Consider the following 21,440-nt stretch of genomic DNA (forward strand, 5'->3'; position numbering starts at 1 on the left):
GGATCAAAACAAGAAATAGACCAGATTTGTTTTGTATTCATTTTCTCCTCCCTCCCTCCATGAAATCAACGGCCTGCTAAACCGAGTTTTGAGTTCTATCCTTGAGGGGGCCATTCTGTTTCTCTCAAAGCCACCCCCTTTGTTGATTTTAGTTCCCCGTAAGCCAACCCTGTAAGCCATGTTGTCGGTCGCCCCTCCCTCCGTCAGAGCAACGGCAAACAATCGTTTCGCGCCCTTTTCCCTGGATTGCCTGAGCAGGAGCAGACGCCATAGCACAGCAAGCATGGAGCCCGTTCAGCTCACCCCAGCAGTTATAACCATTGTAGTTTATGCAGAACCAGCACCTGAAAAATCAGGCAAGGAGGCGATGGAAGCGCGGTGATGAGGACATGAGCACACTTTTCTCTAAAACTGCATTCCCCTGCAATTTGGAGATCATGGTGTTAATGGGGCAGGCTCATGCTGTGGAACACCTATTCTGGGCCTGGGAAACAAGCACAGAGTGGTGGGACTGCATAGTGTTGCAGGTCTGGGATAATTCCCAGTGGCTCCGAAACTTTTGCATGCATAAGGGCACTTTCTTGGAACTTTGACTTGCTTTTCCCTGCCCTGAAATGCAAGAATAGTAAGATGAGAGCAGCTCTCACAGTTCACAAGCGAGTGGCAATAGCCCTGTAGAAGCTTGCGACGCCAGACAGCTACTGGTCAGTTGGGAGTCAATTTGGAGTCGGCAAATCTACTGTGGGGGTTGCTGTGATGCAAGTAGTCAACAGAATCATTGAGCTGCTGCTATCAAAGGTAGTGACTCTCGGAAATGTGCAGGTCATACTAGATGGCTTTGCTGCAATGGGATTCCCTAAATGTGGTGGAGCGATAGACGGAATCCATATCCCTATCTTGGGACCGGACCACCAGCCAGTACATAAACCGCAAGGGAAACTTTTCAGTGGTGCTGCAAGCTCTGGTGGATCACCAGGGATGTTTCACCAACATCAACGTGGGATGGCCGGAAAAGGTTCATGATGCTTGTGTCTTCAGGAACTCTGGTCTGTTTAAATGACTGCAGGAAGGGATTTACTTCCCAGATCAGAAAATAACTGTTGGGGATGTTGAAATGCCTATAGTTATCCTTGGGGACCCAGCCTACCCCTTAATGCCCTGGCTCATGAAGCCGTACACAGGCAGCCTGGACAGTAGTAAGAAGCTGTTCAACTACAGGCTGAGCAAGTGCAGAATGGAGGTAGAATGTGCATTTGGATATTTAAAGGGTCCCTGGCGCAGTTTACTGACTCGCTCAGACCTCAGCGAAACCAATATTCCCATTGTTATTGCTGATTGCTGTGTGCTCCACAATCTGAGAGTAAGGGAGAGACCTGTTAACTTGCAGCAGCAGAAACCAAACTAACCTCCTCCTCCATCTCTGGGATGATTGCTTTACCCCTTCCCCCACCACCTGGCTGGTATCAGAGAAGATCACTACTAGCCAAAAGCGAACAGCTCAGCGCCAGTGCCCCCACTACCCTCCCCAAGTACAGGGAGGATTTCTTCTCAGCCACAGGCAAACAGCCCAGTAGGAACGGGCACCTTTGAATGTCGCCTTAATTAAATTCCCCTATTTCAACCAGGTTACCATGAACGATATCACTCTCCTGAGGATAAGACAGAGAGATAAAGAACGGCTGTTGCTTCGATGCAAGCAAACAATGGGACCATGCGCTGCCAGGCTTTGTCTTGCAATGATACCAGATTACTTGCTACTAGCATGGCATGGTAAAGTGTCCTATCCTGGAGGACGGAATAAGGCTGCTCTCCCCAGAAATGTTCTGCAAAGGCTTTTAGAGTACCTCCAGGAAAGCTTCTTTTTGGAGGATTTCTGCTCCATCCCCAGACACGTTAACAGACTTTTCCAGTAGCAGTACTGGCCATGAATGCATCCCAAGTCCTCAGGGCTACTTAATCATTAAACACTTACTTTTATAACATGTATTATATTTTAAAAGGTACACTCACCGGGGTCCTTTCTCCGGCTTGGTTTGGTTGGGAGGGTATTTCAGTCAGGGTGATAAAAAGATCCTGGCTGTCAGGGAGAACAGTGTGCGGTGTGCTCTCCCCAAGCTCGTCGTCGTTCTCCTCTTCATCTGCAAAATCATCAGGCATGGTGGAGAGTACCCCATCTTCGGAGTCCACAGAGAGGGGTGGGGTAGTGGTGGCAGCCCCCTCCTAGAATTGCATGCAGCTCAGCGTAGAAGCAGCACGTCTGGGTCTCTGTCCCGGAGAGTCTGTTTGATTCTTTGGTTTTCTGGTGTGCTTGTCTGAGCTCCTTAAGTTTCATGCAGCACTGTGTTGCGTCCCTGCTGTAGCCTCTGTCCCTCATGGCCTCTGAGAGTTTTTGAAATGTTTTGGCATGTCGTCTTTTGGAACGTAGTTCTGATAGCACGGATTCCTCTCCCCATACAGCGATCAGATCCAGTATCTCCAGTTCGGTCCATGCTGGAGCTCTTTTTCAATTCTGGGACTGCATGTTACCTGTGCTGATGAGCTCTGCATGGTCACCTGTGCTGATGAGCTCACCTGGCCAAACAGGAAATGAGATTCAAAAGTTCCCAGGGCTTTTCCTGTACACCTGGCCAGTGCATCCGAGTACAGAGTGCTGTCCAGAGCAGTCACAATGGTGCACTGTGGGTTAGCTCCCAGAGGCCAATACCTTTTGAATTGCTTCCACACTAACCCCAATTCAAAATGGCAATGTCGATTTCAGCGCTAATCCCCTCGTTGGGGAGGAGTACAGAAATCAGTTTTAAGAGCCCTTTATGTCGAAAAAATGGCTTCGTTGTGTGGACGGGTGCAGGGTTAATTCGGATTTAAATCCAACATAAACTCGTAGTGTAGACCAGGCCCAAGAGATACATTTCAAGGACAGTCTTTGCTGAGCCTCTGGTTCCAGGTAGAAATATGGAGCAATCTAACATCTACACTTTTTGGGACAGCGTAGATCTTGTTAGAATATGTTCAGGAATATATCAAGAGATGTCATAAATATAAAGGGAAGGGTAAACCCCTTTGAAATCCCTCCTGGCCAGGGGAAAGCTCCTCTCACCTGTAAAGGGTTAAGAAGCTAAAGGTAACCTTGCTGGCACCTGACCAAAATGACCAATGAGGAGACAAGATACTTTCAAAAGCTGGGAGGAGGGAGAGAAACAAAGGGTCTGTGTCTGTCTGTATGCTGCTCTTGCCAGGGACAGAACAGGAATGGAGTCTTAGAACTTTTAGTAAGTAATCTAGCTAGGTATGTGTTAGATTATGATTTCTTTAAATGGCTGAGAAAAGAATTGTGCTGAATAGAATAACTATTTCTGTCTGTGTATCTTTTTTGTAACTTAAGGTTTTGCCTAGAGGGGTTCTCTATGTTTTTGAATCTAATTACCCTGTAAGATATCTACCATCCTGATTTTACAGGGGGATTTCTTTATTTCTATTTACTTCTATTTTTTTATTAAAAGTCTTCTTGTAAAAAACTGAATGCTTTTTCATTGTTCTCAGATCCAAGGGTTTGGGTCTGTGGTCACCTATGCAAATTGGTGAGGCTTTTTATCCAACATTTCCCAGGAAAGGGGGGGTGCAAGTGTTGGGAGGATTGTTCATTGTTCTTAAGATCCAAGGGTCTGGGTCTGTAGCCACCTAGGCAAATTGGTGAGGCTTTTTACCAAACCTTGTCCAGGAAGTGGGGTGCAAGGTTTTGGGAAGTATTTTGGGGGGAAGGACGCGTCCAAACAGCTCTTCCCCAGTAACCAGTATTAGTTTGGTGGTGGTAGCGGCCAGTCCAAGGATAACGGGTGTAATATTTTGTACCTTGGGGAAGTTTTGACCTAAGCTGGTAAAGATAAGCTTTGGAGGTTTTTCATGCAGGTCCCCACATCTGTACCCTAGAGTTCAGAGTGGGGGAGGAACCTTGACAAGAGACAATGAAATATATTTTATTATAAAGAAAACCACATTGTATTTCTATTAGTATTCCAGCGATAGCATTGCAAGAAGTCCTATAAGCAGTATTCCCATTCTTCATTTCAGGTTTAATGTATCATGGAATAGTTCTATTCCCCCTCCCCACCCCCTTTATGGGTCAGGCAAGATATTGTTATAGAACAAGATGATGCATTCCATTATAAAATAGATGGCTTCTGAGACCAAAATGAGAAATCACCTCAAGGCAGAATTCTTCTTATGTATACTTTTCTATATTACCTTACACATATACATGCCAAAACTTGTGTTTAGTTCTCAGTTTTAAAAGAGACTCTAAGACTCTTTTAAGTCTCTTAAGCAGTTTGAATAGGAGGAGATGGCTATTTTCAGATACACTTGATCTGCTTGTCAGGCATTTTCCTCTAAAGTAACAGCAACATAGCAGGGATCTTTTAACGTCTCCTCATGGACACTAAGCATTGTACTGAGAAGGCATAGTCCCTGTCTTCAAAAACTGTAAGCATCCCAGAGTTCACTGTCATATCCTGTGTAAACAATACAAAACAAAATGCACATTTTTATCATTTTAAAACAAAGTACAATGCAACCATAGCAATTACTTAAATGTAAGGGATCTTTCCAAGGGTTCAAAAAGCTCTGCGGCGTGCAAGATGACACAAAGTTTGGAGAAGTTTTCAGTTACTACATCTTAACTGAAAGGCTTGTCATGTGACCCTTTCAGTAGGGGGCAATCTGAGATTTGAATTTTTCATCTTCTGAAGGATGTTGATGCAAGGAGTGAAACAAATGATCTATTTTACCAGCACTAGAGAAACACAATAGTGACCTTTTTTTCTGCCATACTCTCCCCTGACCCCACAAAGGAATCCTTTTCTTTACAGCTGCTCCTTTGCGATCCAGGCTATCCATTAGCATAAATGAATGTATTTTACAACAATCTGGGAGCTTCTGCATAACATAACATGTTGATTCTCTCGCCGGTGCATGTGGAGAACTCCTGATTTAAATGGGAGTTCTCCCTGCTGAGTTGCTGCAGAATAGGTTTAAAATATAACTTTCATCTCAGCTTTATTTTAAAGAATATGGTTTATTTCTAACGTTTGGCATGGTATAAGACACAAAATTAAGGACCGTTTCTGAGTTGTGGAGCTTGCAATGTAAAATACACAGACAAAAAAGATAAAAGGCATTGGGAGAGACAAAAGAGTAAGTGACCTTGTTGTGAGTGTCTACTTGAGCTCTCCTGAATTAACTCACATCACCTCTCTAGTAGTGTTGGGAGTCAGGAAGGTGTTTCACCTAGGTCAGTATTTTTGGGCTACTTCTAAAAAGTGAGCCTTAAGGAAAGAGGATAAACAAGGAGAGACTATAGGGGCTTGGTGAGGAAGGCAATGAGAAGGGCATCACAGTGAGCTAATTAATAGTTTCACCACAGATTTATGAAGTCTGATATCACTAGAGGTGGACTTCTCTTTCCAGCTACCTTGTGGTTTTATACTACCACCCATCACCATAGTATCTAAGTGCCTTCCATCTAAAATTGATAGGAACAGCAAGATCTGTGGTGGACTTCATGGAGGCAGGAACTTCTCCCTTTTAGGGGTCAAAACTCTGCTGTGTATTGATTTATTTAAAGACTTTATTAATTTCCTCTCTTTTTTTCTTTTTTTCTCACTTTTGCACTTCCTGGCTAAAATATTATTTAGGCAAATGAGCATCTCCTTTTCTCCTGCTCCTCTTATCTATTTTATCTCCTACTCAGAACTCACTACTTCTTTTACAGAATATTCAGCAGCTGTTCCAGGCCTCCCAACTTCATATGCTGCTATCCTAAGAATTAAATCTGCCAGTTCATCTTCAGCACTCTTTAATTCAAAGAACAGGCCACGATTAAGCAGCCCTTCATTAGGAAGCATATCTTCACCAGGCTGGAGAGGAACAGCACAACACTATCACTCACCAACAAACCTCAATCACTTCTCAGAGGCCTTCAAACATGATGGTAAGTACAGTTCTCCCCTCTGAATCTTTGAAGAGACAGTATATATATATGTGGCTTTGACATTTTTCAAAACGGGTACATTTTTAGTAGGGTGCTTCAGTATCTCACATTGGTAACATTGGATTTCAGTAAATATCATATAGTAAAAATGAGCTCCCTTCTTTTTAGAATCCTTAAATTAACCTTAAAGTCAGCAGTTTAAACATTCTTTCCTACAGGTCCCTAAAGGGATTTTATTTTATTTTATTGCAGCCTTTGCAATGTAAGAATGGGAAACTAGAAGTGAAATAAAATTGCACTACAATCCAATTTGATCTACTCAACTAATGTCTATACATACAAAGGCATTGCAATGAAATTTCAATCCACCTTTTATGTTTTTTCCCAATTGCTCGGGTATTTTTCATATCTACTCCCAAATGATAGTTATGTGGATTAACTATTTTTTCTTCAAATCTAATATAGTCTATAATCCTGACACACAAAATACAATCTGGTGTCACTTTTTTGGATGAAGAAATTCTCAGTTATAATAAATATTTCCTATTATTCAAATAACATTTGTTTTCTCTTTATCATCTTGTTTTCTTTAGGGTGAGCCTTAAGAGAGCGTTAATAGAATTTACGAATTACAATATTCTGATATTCCGCCAAGTAATCCCTATCTCAACAAAAAAGAAAGGCAAGATTATTTAAATGTAGTGAACCAAGGAGATGACGGAAGGAAAAAATCACTAACAGTATAGACCAATAGTAATACCAGGATGATTACAGTAGCTTTTTCAGAAAGGTACTTTAGCGTGTCCTTAATTATGGCACGTTATGCTTAAGAGTTTTCATGAAGAAGGATGACTTAAGCATGCGCTTTTCTGAATTGGGGGCTATGTTAGCCCTACGTAGGAATACAGATAAACTGAATCCTGAAAGCAATTGACTTGTGACCATGTTAGAACTGGATTTTGTTTTCTGTACTTGCATGTGTTGTGTAATGTTCAGTATATTTACAAAATTCAGGTACTGTCTCTGTTCCTGACCTTGCTGACTCCTCCCCTGCAAACCTATGCACAGGCAAGAATCTGGAAGAATCAAAGTAGTGGAATGATGAACCAAAGTTGGCTGACTTTAGCAGTAGTATGCTGGCCTTTCATAGCATGTGTGTCTGCAAATTGGAGGTAGAAGGCAGCAATTGGTTGTTGGAAGAGGAAAGAAGGCAGATTTTATTAATAACATAAGCTGGAACTATAAAGGAATTTCCCTGTGAGTGACCCTGATGACTCCTATGGGTCTGGGGCTGAAAGTCTGGTAAAGAGGCATTTTATTAGGATTAAGTGCCCACAATCAGTTTGGTGATATTTATATATCCATGCCTCTGGAAAACAACAATTTTTGTCGACTAGTTTGTGCCAAGGTTTTAATGCAGTCTGCTGTGGAGTACAAGGTAGAAAGCATTCTGCTGCTCAACCCAGCCCTGACCCCACATGAGGGCTACTTGGGTTGGGACTTTGGAGTGCATGTGTAACCCACACACCTCCTGTGTATAGAGTTCTGTCCCATCGAGTGGCACCGAGACTACTTAGAGAGAGATAAAATGAGTCTCCTTTACAAACTTAGCTAACAGCCAGTTGGCTTTTAGCTTGTGCTGTAGATGCTCATGCATTAAGCTCCAGAAGTCCCAGATCTGATCCTTCCCGCCGACGACCGGGGTCTGTTGGCATTACAAGTGGGGTCTGGGAAGTCTCTGAAGCTCGGGACTCGCTTCCTCAGCTCGGGGAAGTACATAACCCACACACCTCCTCAGTGTGGTGTTCTGTCCCCTCTAGTGGCCCTGATACCACTTAGAGAGTTAAATGAGCCTGCTCTACAGCCTTAGCTAACAGCCAGTTGGCTTTTAGCTCATGTGGTAGAAGCTCATGCACTAAGCTCCAGAGGTCCCCAGTTTGATCCTGCCTGCTGGCGAGCAGGGCCTGTCAGCGTTACACATGGCCTGCATTTTAGTTGTTCATGTAAACGGATAGACAAAGTCATGACTAGAGCGGTACAAATAATTGGTTTTTCGTTTTGCTGGCTGTTCAAAAAAAAGGGGGGTTTCAGAAGAACCCCCAACCAACTTTTTTAGAATTTTTGGTGAATTGGAAAGGCAGGGGGAAATGGAATGAAACATTTAATTACATTTGCATTCACTGCCATCCTGGTTCCTTGTTACCAAGATGTAGTTAAAAGAATTATGTTTTTCATCACCACTTAATTTAGTCTTATTAAATTTCTTACTCAAAACATGCATTTAATAGAGTTCAGTACTTGCTAAAATCAAGCTACTTATCAAAACATAATGTGATTAAAAGAAGTTTACATAGAAAATGTCACTGGGTATGTCTACACTGCAATTAAAAACCTGCATCTGGCATATGCCAGCTGATTCAGGCTAAGGGGCTGTTTAATTGCAGTGTAGGCATTCAGGCTCGGGCTGGAGCCCAGGCTCTAGGACCCTGTGAGGTGGGAGAGTCCCAGAGCTCAGGCTGCACCACAATTAAACATAGGGTGGCCAGGTGCTTGGTTTTCGACTGGAAACCTAAAGTCTGCTTTCTGCGAGTGGGGGATGGGAAAGAGGCACCAGGTCATCACCCACTCCAGACCCTATTTATCCAGGGCTGCCTCCTACTTTAATGGGTGGCTGCAGCTCCCAGCCCTGACTTCACAGGTGAGTCCGTCCTGACCCGACTGGGAGGGGAGAAGCAGCAAGCAACAGGGAGGAGGGGCAAAGAGGAGTGGATGGGGGTGGGGCCTCTGGGGAGAGGCAGGGCAGGAGCTTGGGGGAAGAGGTGGGACAGATGTGGAGCCTTGGGAGGAATAGGAGGGGCAAGGGTGGGGCCTCGGGGGGAAGGCAGAGCAGGGAAGGTTCTTGCACTCCTGCTGGAGTGTCCAGTTTTTAAATATTACCAAGTTGGCAACCCTAATATTACCAAGTTGGCAGCCCCTTAGCCTGTACCCTGTGAGCCTGACTTGGCTGGCACGGGCCAGTTGCAGGTTTTTAATTGCAGTGTGGATATAGCTACTGAGTGCTAGATTCAGCATTTACAAGTCTGAGTTAGTTGAAATACCTGTAGAATATCTTATTGCCAGTCAGCTTCCTGTTATAAATGTCTGCATGGAGAATGTTGGCTGATGTTGTATGGGCACTGGATATCTTCCTCTCCCAAAACTTACAGCAGATGTGTCTATTTCAGATGGCAGGATTGGAAGAACTTGTTCAGGGACTATCATTAGCCTTCAGAATGTGGCAATGCTGAAAGAGGCTATTAAGAGAATGTAGTGTGTGCGTGCATCTACTGTTGGGAGAATGGTAGAATACCAGCAGTCCAGTAACTTAGTTTGCTTGTGTGAATTTGCTAAATAAATGGTTCTATTTTATGGAAACACACATGAAAATTTGAGGGAAGAATTTTGCAATCTCTTTTAACATTAGGTCCCTGATCCTGTACTGATGCACCAGCATCTTAGCTACACTGAAGTCAATGGAAATCCATATTGTTGTAAGTGTCTACCCTCACAGAACATGCGGAAGCCCTCCAGTGACTCCGTTAACTAAAGATAACTGAGGTCTTCTGAATCTTAAGTTAACTAAAATCAGCCAAGTACTCTTCCTAAGTAGATCAGCTTTTTCTATTTTATATATATAATATAATATATTGGAATTACAGTCCCTTGTGTTAACACAGTGAACATTAACTTTACATAAATCAAATAATGCTGTTTTGAATTTGGAATAATTTGATATTTTGCTCTGCAGCACTTTGGTGGTATTTCCTTTTTGGGTTTTTGAGAGGATGTTATGACTTGGCAGAATGGCGTTATCAAAATGGATGCTACTGCTTCGTTCTCAGGTGTTGAGTCAAAGCTGGTGCTGCTACTACTAGTGTAAACTTGTAAAGCAAAAGTTTCCATGTCACAGTCCTTTATTAATTAGAAAAGGATTGTTTGAGGGCTCTCCTAATCTTTAGATCAAAAAGGTAATTTTTAAAAAAACAAACTGATTTTTAATATGACTGAATTATTTTTAAAGTCGTTGTCTCAGTACACTGAACACTCATCATGAGATCTCCATAAAGTGATTAACAGATGAAACTGCCTGTTTCCACAGTAATAAAGGTTAATTGAAAGACCCTGAAGAGTCACCTCAAGAAAAAGCCAGTGTAAATTAAAACCGAGGAGTGAAAGAATAAGTATTGAATTGAACATATTGAGCAACAAGTAAAACCTGATTCACATGAACCAAAGTGATTGTCTCTCTTCTTAAAACCAGATCCTGCCCCCAATCTGAGTATAAAACATCTGTGTGTTAATATGTGCAATATTCCAGCAACTTGCCTGTCACAAAATCCCTGTAGGGGGAGATGGTCACAGCCCCATCTGTGTCACGATTAATTAGCTGCTTCCCCGACTGGGAGTGGGGGTAAGGGGATTCGTTGATACCTAAAGACACCAGGCCCTTCTAAAAGATCTGAGAGACTTCAATCTGAGGGTTGACCACAGTTACTGAACAAGCTTCTGTGAAAGGCCCTGAGTCAGGGTGTGAAGAGGTTGGGTACTCTGAAGAGGTGGAACAAGCCAGGGGACCCAACCCTCTACACCAGGGAGGGTGCAGGAGAACAGTGCTTCAGGGGAACTAGCCCAGGAGCCGAGTGCATAGTACCGAAGCAGAGGGAAGGACTCAAAGGGGTCCCAGATGGAGAGCTGAAGAAAAGCTCACAGAGTCAAAATTTTGCTTATTTGGACTTCTTAGTTTGACTTTTTTTATCCTTGAATGGTTTAAGCTTGTTTCTGACTTGGCCAGAGGGGCAAGTCACATCTACAGCAGTGACCCATGTTTGTAGAGCTCATTAATGAACCCTAAGAAGAGGGGACTGATGCAGAGCACATAAGAGTCACCCCTGCCCACAAGCAGGTGCTTGGTAGGCATACACCCTGTTAAATTACCTGTTTTTTTCTGAGGCAGTTAATTTCCAAGAGTGATCATGTGACTCTTCAGTGTAGACATGGACACTTTGATGGTTCTGTGACCTGTCTATTACTTGTGGTTCTGTTTGTTTGTTTGGGTGGGTGGATTTATTACAGGGAAACTGGTACTGATCTCTCTATTTAGGTTGCCTAACATTATGCATTGTTAAAAAAATATCTTGTGAGCCTTCTTTTAGGAGCTCTAACATCTCCACTGTTTGCTAGGGGACTCTGAAAAATTTGTCAGGGAGAAAGCATTGGGGTCAGAAAAGAGCATTTTCTTTGTCCCATGAAATTCTGTTCAGATTTGGCAGTTAGCAATTTTCAAAAATAGTATTTTCCTTCTCCCACATGCTAGTCACGAATGTTTTGGCAGCATGCCAGAATAATAACTGAACATGAATGTTAAGGCCCACACTACCATCAAACCAGCAGCAGTGGTGCGTTGGGAGCAGGCAACCTCTCCTGGAGGGGAAAAAGAGCGAGCCAGGATCGGCTCTCTTCCATAGCCCTCCTAACACAGAACATCAGTCTCCCTCCCCACCATGAGGACACCACACCTTGTATGAGTGAGGGAGAGAGGGGATGGTTGCCTTGAATCAACCCCGTAGACCAAGCACATGGCCCCAATAACCCATCCTCTCCCCCTCACCTGCAACCCCAAGATAACCGCCGTCTCCTGATGCTAGCTAACAGTTAGTCCTGTAATACAAGCTGTGCTTCAGCACTGAAGATTCAGGGTTAAAACCCAACCAATGATGCATGATGAATGTTCTTACAATTGCACATAGTAGAATTTATGACTACTTTTTTTCCTTTCTACAAAAAAATGGAAAACTATATGTAAACTCCTCAAATTGATGGAACATTTCATTTGCAAAGTCAAGCATTTGACATGAGAAATGCCAGAATTCAGGTTGCCTGTGCAGCCTTGATTATGTCCTCTTGCACATATGCATTCTGATGGTTTTTAATTACATTATCACATTGTTTTTCCACATGAGCCCCATGTCATTCAGAGCACAGGCTGCAAGATGCTCTGGTGATAAATCAGGGCTCTGTAGTGAAGAGGACTCTTTGTAGGACCCGGGCCTCATTTTATGTAGAAGTTGAAAGGCCTTTAAAGAACAAAGCAGGGAACTGCATAAAGAGAAAGGTTAAGGCAAGTGAATACCACAAAGGAGAACTCTGTTCTATCCCTTATGATTTGAGCGTATGCTCAAATAAATTGGTTAGTCTCTAAGGTGCCACAAGTACTCCTTTTCTTTTTGTTCTATCCCTGTCTCTGCTCCAGAGTTCCTATGTGATGATGAGCAAGACACTTAAGACAAAATTTGGCAATTGGTCCCTAATTGTGCGCTCCTCATTTTCAAGGTGCCTAGCTTGAGATGCCTAGGGCCCCATTTATAGGAATGGTGAGCTCTTTCCACTTCAACTGAAGCTAATGGGACTTGTGCATATTCAGAATCTCTGGAGGTTAAGGCACAGAAATGAGTTCATGGATGGCAGTCATGCAGGTCTGGAATTCTGACCTTGGCTTTACCACATCCTCATTATGTGGCCTCAGAAAAGACTTTGTCTTAGCTTACCCATCTGTAAAATGGGGATAAAAAAATAATTATTTGTGTGACACTCAGATACCTTGGTAATGAGCTCCTTAGAAAAGACCATAAGGAAATGTGTAATCCTTTATTCATTGCATTCTGTACTGTAAATAAGGCTGTGACTACTAATTGAATGATGAGTATAAAAATATCAAACATCTGCATCATTCCCTGAGCGCAGTCTATCTTGTGTAATGAAAGAGGCACACATAATTGTAACTGGTCATGTAATTAAATACTATATCATAATGCATACCCGCAAGGGGGCAGAATTGCAGCTGAACAGATTATTTATAATTTAGTATTTCTTAACTTTTTAGGGCTTGGTTTTCAGGGCTTGTGTTTTTTGTGTGTATAATATGAAAAATATGGAGGTTATAGATTTAAAATACTAAATATTTGCCTTTTCAAGAAAATATATAACTAAAGAGGGGGCAGTCGTTGGTGGACTACAGTGCAAAAGGGTGTTCCAAGCATCAGGGTTGGTAAGGAAAAGAGAGGCTATTACTGTAAATGATTATATTATTCTTTTATAATAGTTTGTCTGTGACAGAAATTGGAAATTCAGCCCAATAGTATGTTACAATTGTTGTACAGGCTTTGTGTTCAGTATGTGTAGAGTATTGGTGTTCTTAGCCCAGTTCCCAGGGGTGAGTGTTAATAACTGACATCCATGTTGTCTGTTTCAGATAAAAAAGCCAAGGATTAGATGAGCATTTTTCATACATTGCATTGTGATACTCTGGTTACTTGGGCTACATTCACATTTCTGATCATTAAACATAACAATCACATCAGACCAATTTATTTTTAATAATATATATATTGTAGGATAAGACACTTTCTAACTCAGTTGAGGTTCTGGCTGTCACACACTGTACCTTCCTCCCTTCATTAAAATAAACTGTCCACCATCATATATAAAACAAAGATACACTTACGATCAATGAGCCAATACGGTTCAGAATCTGGTGAGCATAAAAATACATTGGAGAGTCCTTTGCTATCAGAGTAGTTAAAAATTAGCTCATCTGTCAGTGCATATAAGTGTATAGTTTGGGTTCTTTTTAAAATTTTGTACCCAAAAGTTGCTTGTTGAAGTCACATAATATATTTTAAATTTAAGAAAAATACTTTAAGAAATATTCCCAATCCACTATTTCCTGCACAATGCCGATTCAAATAATTCTATTAATTGTGGTAATTGGCCAGATTGCTGCTGAAAATGAGAACTTACAATTTTAAATGTGCACAAACTGGCTGATTTGTTAGCCTCACCTGCAATATGTATCCATACACTCTTCAAAGCAGACATGTCATTATATAAAATGTGATCACTACCACAGCAGGTAAGTTAGATATAGAGATCGGCAGGGTGTGAATAAAAGGTCTGATGAACAAAAAATGTTGCCTGTGGAAAATTAAAACAGTAAGTGATGGCACACGCCTGCCTACACCTATTTCTCAACAGATGTATCTTGCTTAAATAAAGGCTTTGATTTATTGTGTATCAACATCCTTGTTGTGACACTTCATACCTTTTTTATCTCTTCTCATTTGATGTTCTTGCTCACATATTAGAACAGAAAAAGGAAATGCAATTTAGTGTACAATCAGTTTGTGGGATTCAATGCCTGAGATTATCAAGTACTATGATTCATAGATTCTAAGGCTGGAAAGGACCTTTGTCATCATCTAGTCTGACCTCCTGTATAACCCATCCCATGGAACGCCCCCAAAACAATTAATCCAATCTTGATTTAAAAATCATCATTGATGGAGAATCCACCATGACCCTTGACAAATTGATCCAGTGGTTAATTATTCTCACTGGGGAAAACAAGTGTAAATGTTTAAGTCTGTATTTGTCAAGCTTCAACTTCCAGCCATTTGATCCTGTTCCTTTCTCTGCTAGACTGAAGAACCCATTGTTCCCCATGTAGGTATGTACAGATTATAATCAAGTAATCTTTTCTTCATTAAGCTAAATAGATCAAACTATTTGAGTCTTATCACTATAAGGCATGTTTTCTAATCCTTTACTCATTCTTGTGACTCTTCTTTGAACCCTCTCCAAATTATCAACATACTTCATGAATTGTGGGCACCGAAATTGGACAAAATATCCTAGCAGGAGCCATACCAGTGCCAAATATAGAGGTAAAATAACCTCTCTGCTCCCTACTTGAGGATCCACTGTTTATGCATCCTACAGTTGTATTAACTCCTTTGACCTACAGCTTCACAGCGGGAGCTCATGTTTAGCTGAGTATCCGCTACGACCCCCAAATCTTTATCAGAGTCACTGTTTCCCAGGATAGTCCCACATAATATAGGTATGGCCTACATGCTTTGTTCCTAGATGTATACATTTACAATTAACTGTGTTAAAACACATTGTTTGCTTGTGTTCAGTTTACCAAGTGATCTAGATCACTCTGAATCAATGACCTTTCCTCTCTGTTGTTTACCATTTGTGCAAACTTTATCAGTGATTTTGTTTTCTTCCAGGTCATTGATACTGTTAAATAGCGCAGGACCAAGAACCAATCCCACTGGAACCCCCTGGAAACACACCTGCTCGATGACAATTCCCCATTTATAGTTACATTTTGAGACCTATCAGTTCACCATTTTGAGTCCATTTAATGTGTGCTATGTTAACTTTGTGTCATTCTAATTTTTAATCAGAAAGTCATGTGGTATCAAGTCAAATGCCTTACAGAAATTGAAGTATATTGCAATGATACTATTTATCAACCAAACTTGTAATTTCATCAAAAAAGATAGCAAGTTAGTTTGACAGGATTTTTCCATAAATCCATGTTGCTTTGCAATTACATTAACCTCCTTTAATTCTTTATAAGTCAAGTCTTGTTGTTGGTCCATTATTAGATGGAAATGGTAGAATTATCAACAATGATGGTGAAAAAGCAGAAATGTTCAAGAAATAGTTCTGCTCTGTATTTGGGGGGGAAACAGATTATATAGATTCATCGTATGGTATCTCTGGAGGATGTTATCTTGCCCAAGATCGATGTCAGGTTGACAGGCATATAACTACCCAGGGCATTCCATTTACCCTTTTAAAAAATTGGCATAACATTAGCTTTCTTCCAGGTTTTCTGGAACTCTCCTAGCGCACCAAGCAGGTATTTCCATACACCCCCCCTGAATTTCCCCAACACCCCTGCAGTGGACAACTAGTTACATGCAGTGTTGCCAATTTAGTCATTGGTTAGAAATTTGAATTGAAATTGAAACATTAATACACCCTTTAAAAGCATATATAATGTATGATAAAATACTTGCACCTGAAAAAGTATAATAGGTTTGAAAAGTACAAACAAAGACTAGCTTCTTCACAGAGCTGTTTTTCTGACAATGTTGGCACATTCGTTTCAGCAATGTTGGCCAACCTTATAATTTCAAATTATGATTTGTAATCAAGGTCTGAATGAGCTCTCCCCTGACAATTAGTGATGAGCCAGGGACAGGGGAAGGCTTCAGGACCAAACTGTATTTACATGAACTCACCTATTCTCCCTAGGTATCCAGCAGACAGAATAATGTTGCCCAAGTGATCAATTTTGGCTGGTGTTGGGTTACAAATCACTTTAGTATTGAAGGTGGGGGGTCAAGAAATGTTGTTATATTTATTGTATGAGTTAAAGGGCAGCAGAACAATACTTAGCCTGTCCTGATTGAGAGGTTCACCCTCAATGCTTAATTTTTTCCAGGGTTGAGCCCCCACACCTCTATGCTTGGCAGTTCATAGCCCCGGGACCTCTGGGCTTGCCACATCAGTTATGAAAGTAAAAAACTTGCTTGCACCCAGTACCTCTTTCATTACAAATTAAGCAAAGGTCACCTTCAACTGAACTGCACTCGCTAAGCAAGGGGTTTGGTTGGCAGATCCCAGTGGAAAGAGGGGTGGATGACGAAATAGGAGTTTTGCTTGGTGGTGTGGGCTGTGCCTAAGAGTCACAGGTGCAATTTGACTTGCACCTCTCCCCTATTTAAAAATAAGCTTATTAGGCCCCAAAGAGTCTTTTGTTTTGTTAAGTGACCACTAGAGCTGAAATCACTAATAATCGGGTCTAAGTGCTTTGACCTGCTGCAGGACAGCATTTCTGTGAAAAAGACAGCCCAGCCTGCTCTTGCTGTGAGGTTCCCCAGTGAGAGCTGAAATCAGAGTTGGGTGGAACCTCAAGAGACCGACTCGCAGAGGTCACAGTAGCAGGTGGCAGCAGAAGGTGACGGCGTAGGGCCATCAGCAATGGAGTGATGTAGTGAATGGTGGCACGACAAACAACAGCAGCCGGAGTGAGTGGCAAGCAACTGGAGGAACAAGCAAGGTGCCTTCTCCTCTGCAGCCCCCCAGGGTGGGAGATGAACTCATGTGAAAGCACCACTGAACTCTGGGTCTTCACTGACCAAGGACAACAACTATGAGTGGGGTGCAGTAGAGGGAGTAGGGAGGGGCATATTAAAGGAACATTTGTTTGTTGGACTACGTTTTAGTGACTTCACTCCAGAATGCTAGATTTATGACGGAGAAACTTATATAAATATACATTTCCTAGTAGGACACGAATTTAAAAACACATTGTTGGTATCTCAAGAGGTTGCTATCTTAGGGAGTTTCTGTACTAAACATTTATATTATAATTTTTTTACGTGAGAACATAAGAATAGCCATATTGGGTCAGACCAATGCTCCATCGAGCCCAGTATCCTGTCTTCTGACAGTGGCTAATGTCCGGTGCTTCAAAGGGAATTAACAGAACAGGGCAATTATTCAGTGATCCATCCATTCCCAGCTTTTGGCAAGCAGGGTTTCAGAGCATGGTGTTGCATCCCTGCGCATCCTGGCTAATAGTCATTGATGGACCTATCCGCCATGAACTTATCTAGTTCTTTTTTGAACCCAGTTATAGTTTTGGCCTTCACAACATCCCCTGGCAAAATGTTCCACAGGTTGTCTGTGTGTTGTGTGAAGAAGTAGTTTCTTTTGTTTGTTTTAAACCTGCTACCTATTAATTTCATTGGGTAACCCCTAGTTCTTGTGTTATGTGAAGGAGCTTATTCACTTTCTCCACACCAGTCAAGTCATATCCCCTCTTAGTCCTCTCTTTTCAAGCTCCTCCTGAAGGTCAAAACAACAGACTGGACTTCTACATAGATTGCTTCCGTCGATGTGCACAGGCTGAAATTGTGGAAAAGCAGCATCACTTGCCCCATAACCTCAGCCGCACTGAACACAATGCCATCCACAGCCTTAGGAACAACTCTGACATCATAATCAAAAAGGCTGACAAAGGAGGTGCTGTCATCATCATGAATAAGTTGGAATATGAACAAGAGGCTGCTAGGCAGCTCTCTAATTCCACATTCTACAGGCCATTATCCTCTGATCCCACTGAGGATTACCAAAAGAAACTACACCATTTGCTCAAGAAACTCCCTGAAAAAGCACAGGAACAGATCTGTGCAGACACATGCCTAGAACTCCAACCAGGGGTATTCGAAATGCTTCCCAAGATCCATAAACCTGGGAATCCTGGACGCCCCATCTCAGGCATTGGCACCTTGACAGCAGGATTGTCTGGCTATGTAGACTCCCTCCTCAGGCCCTATGCTACCAGCACTCCCAGCTATCTTCAAGACACCACTGACTTCCTGAGGAAACTACAATCCAGCAGTGATCTTCCAGAAAACACCCTCCTGGCCACCATGGATGTAGAAGCCCTCTACACCAACATTCCACACAAAGATGGACTACAAGCCATCAGGAACAGTATCCCTGATTAATGTCACGGCAAACCTGGTGGCTGACCTTTGACTTTGCCCTCACCCACAACTATTTCACATTTGTGGACAATGTATATCTTCAAGTCAGCGGCACTGCTATGGGTACCCGCGTGGCCCCACAGTATGTCAACATTTTTATGGCTGACTTAGAACAACGCTTCCTTAGCTCTCGTCCCCTAACTCCCCTACTCCACTTGCGCTACATTGATGACATCTTCATCATCTGGACCCATGGAAAAGGAGCCCTTGAGGAATTCCACCATGATTTCAACAATTTCCATCCCACCATCAACCTCAGCCTAGACCAGTCCACAAAAGTGGTCCATTTCCTGGACACTACTGTACTAATAAGCGATAGTCACATAAACACCACCCTATACCGGAAACCTACAGACTGCTATACTTACTGACATGCCTCCAGGTTTCACCCAGACCACATGACATGACCCATTGTCTACATCCAAGCTCTAAGATACAACTGCATTTGCTCCAACCCCTCAGACAGAGACAAACACCTACAAGATCTCTATCAATCATGCTTACAACTACAATACCCACCTGCTGATGTGAAAAAAACAGATTGACAGAGCCAGAAGAGTTCCCAGAAGTCACCTACTACAGGACAGGCCCAACAAAGAAAATAACAGAACGCCACTAGCCGTTACCTTCAGCCCCCAACTAAAATCTCTCCAGCACATCATCAAAGATTTACAACCTATCCTGAAAAATTATCCCTCACTCTCACAGATCTTGGGAGACAGACCAGTCCTCACTTACAGACATCCCCCCCAACCTGAAGCAGATACTCACCAACAACTACACACCACACAACAACAGCACCAACCCAGGATTCTATCCTTGCAACAAAGCCCGATGCCAACTCTGTCCACATATTTATTCAAGTGACACCATCATAGGACTTAATCACATTAGCCACACTATCAGGGACTCATTCACCTGTGCATCTACCAATATGATATATGCCATCGTGCCAGCAATGCCCCTCTGCTATGTACATTGGACAAACCAGATAGTCTCTACATAAAAGAATAAATGGACACAAATCTGACATCAGGAATCAAAACATTCAAAAACCAGTAGGAGAACACTTCAACCTCTCTGGCCACTCAGTAAAAGATTTAAGGGTGGCAATTTTGCAACAGAAAAGCTTCAAAAACAGACTCCAACGAGAAACTGCTGAGCTTAAATTAATATGCAAACTAGAAACTATTAACTTGGATTTGAATAGAGACTGGGAGTGGCTGGATCATTACACATATTGAATCTATTTCCTTAAGTTAAGTATCCTCACACCTTCTTGTCAACTGCCTAAATGGGCCATCTTGATTATCACTACAAAAGTTTTTTCTCCTGCTGATAATAGCTCATCTTAACTAATTAGCCTCTCACAGTTTGTATGGTAAGTTCCAACTTATCTGTATGTGTGTATATATCTTCTTACTATATGTTCCATTCTATGCATCCAATGAAGTGGGCTGTAGCCCACGAAAGCTTATGCTTAAATAAATTTGTTAGTCTCTAAGGTGCCACAAGTACTCCTGTTCTTAACCAGGTGGTTAAAATGCTGGAGACACACAACACAGTTTATTCAAAGAAACATTGTCACCTTATACTGTCTCTTTAAACAAGAGATACCACACACTACAGCCTGGAAGCCAATTTTAAGTGCATTGTCATTTGTTAATCCTGAAGTTGGACACTGGTTCTGACCAAGACCAGCAAATACTCACTATTTTTCTGCAGGAAACTCAACTGGCTGGTTAGAAGCATGCAGTGCAACAGTGAAAGACTCAGCAGTTGAAAAAGAGAACTCTCTCACCATATTCAGAAAATGTGCATACATGGCTGATAAATGGACTGATGCAAATGGGTGTCAAGTATTAAGTCACTGCATACATTATCTTGATGTCAGTGTTAGGACAGTAGATTAATTTCTAGATGTTCAGGTTATAGAAGACACATCGGCTGCATCTCTGACCACACACATCTTAGAGTTAAATGCTTGTAAATTGAACCCCAAGGAGATGGCTGCTTGTGCATTTGATAGAGCTGCAAACTTCTCCAGAAGACATAGTGGAGTACAAGAAAAGTGTACTTCTCTTGCTCGGAGAAAAGTATAACTCTAAACTCTCCTATGCACACTGCAGAGGCCATCTACTCCAACTAGCACTAGTACAAGCTGCAGAATCTTCAAAAGGCATTTAAAAAGCTATAAATTTAATGTCTTCACTATGCTCTTTTTTCAGCAAGAGTTCAAAAGGACTGAACATCTTGGAAAATATAGAAGATATACTGGAACTGAAGTTCAAATTAGTCCAACCTGAGAAAACTCACTGGCTTTCTCATGAGTGATCCTTGGCTGTTGTCTTAAAATTACTGCAACCATTATTATTGGCTTTGGAAAGTATCTACAAAGATGGGTTGGATCTAATTAGTGAGGCTGGTGGACTACTTTTGCTACTACATTCAGAGAAGACAATCGCCATTCTCTCTTCTAAGTCTACTGTTGAAACCACTTGGGTCATTAAACAATGCCATCCAGGCATCTGCTACAACAGTAGTAGATCCTTGTCCAGCAATGGACAAAGCTTGGATCAATCAGAGAGATCCATTGAAAACGTACTGGAAGAAGCAAAGTCTTCAGTTCAGAAGTTGACTAATTAAATTGACTCCTTAAATGAAAAGGACAAAAAGTGTTTGTTAAATCAGATGAAAAGGTAAAGTACACAGACTTGATTCTTATATCTCGACAACAGCAACTTCTGGATTCTTTCAACCTCTATGTAGCTTTTACAGATGTCTGTTTTATAAAACACTGACAGTTGAGTGGAGTGAGGCACTACCTGCAATGGGGCTGCCATGTGATCAGAACAGAGAATTTGAACACAGAGTGGAATATCATAAAATAAATGAAGATTTGTCGTCAACTTCTTTATTATCATTAGTGGTTTGACCCAATTTTTGTACTATGTTTCCTGGGATGAAAGAAGTAGGAATTCATCTCTTTCTAGTCCCAGTCA

The 21,440-nt window shown here is 41.8% G+C and overlaps 1 protein-coding gene across 1 annotated transcript in view; it reads left to right on the forward strand.

Annotated features, from left to right (window-relative positions):
* Window positions 1-21,440, forward strand: part of CNTN5 (contactin 5) — a 998,629-nt gene that overhangs the window by 642,441 nt on the left and 334,748 nt on the right. The window contains exon 4 of the mRNA XM_084613389.1: window positions 5,768-5,986. Within this exon, the coding sequence (XP_084469515.1) occupies window positions 5,768-5,986 (219 nt within the window). The remainder of the gene's footprint in view (window positions 1-5,767; window positions 5,987-21,440) is intronic.

This window comes from Lepidochelys olivacea, assembly GCF_965140295.1.
Source record: "Lepidochelys olivacea isolate rLepOli2 genome assembly, chromosome: 1".
NCBI lineage: Eukaryota > Metazoa > Chordata > Testudines > Cheloniidae > Lepidochelys > Lepidochelys olivacea.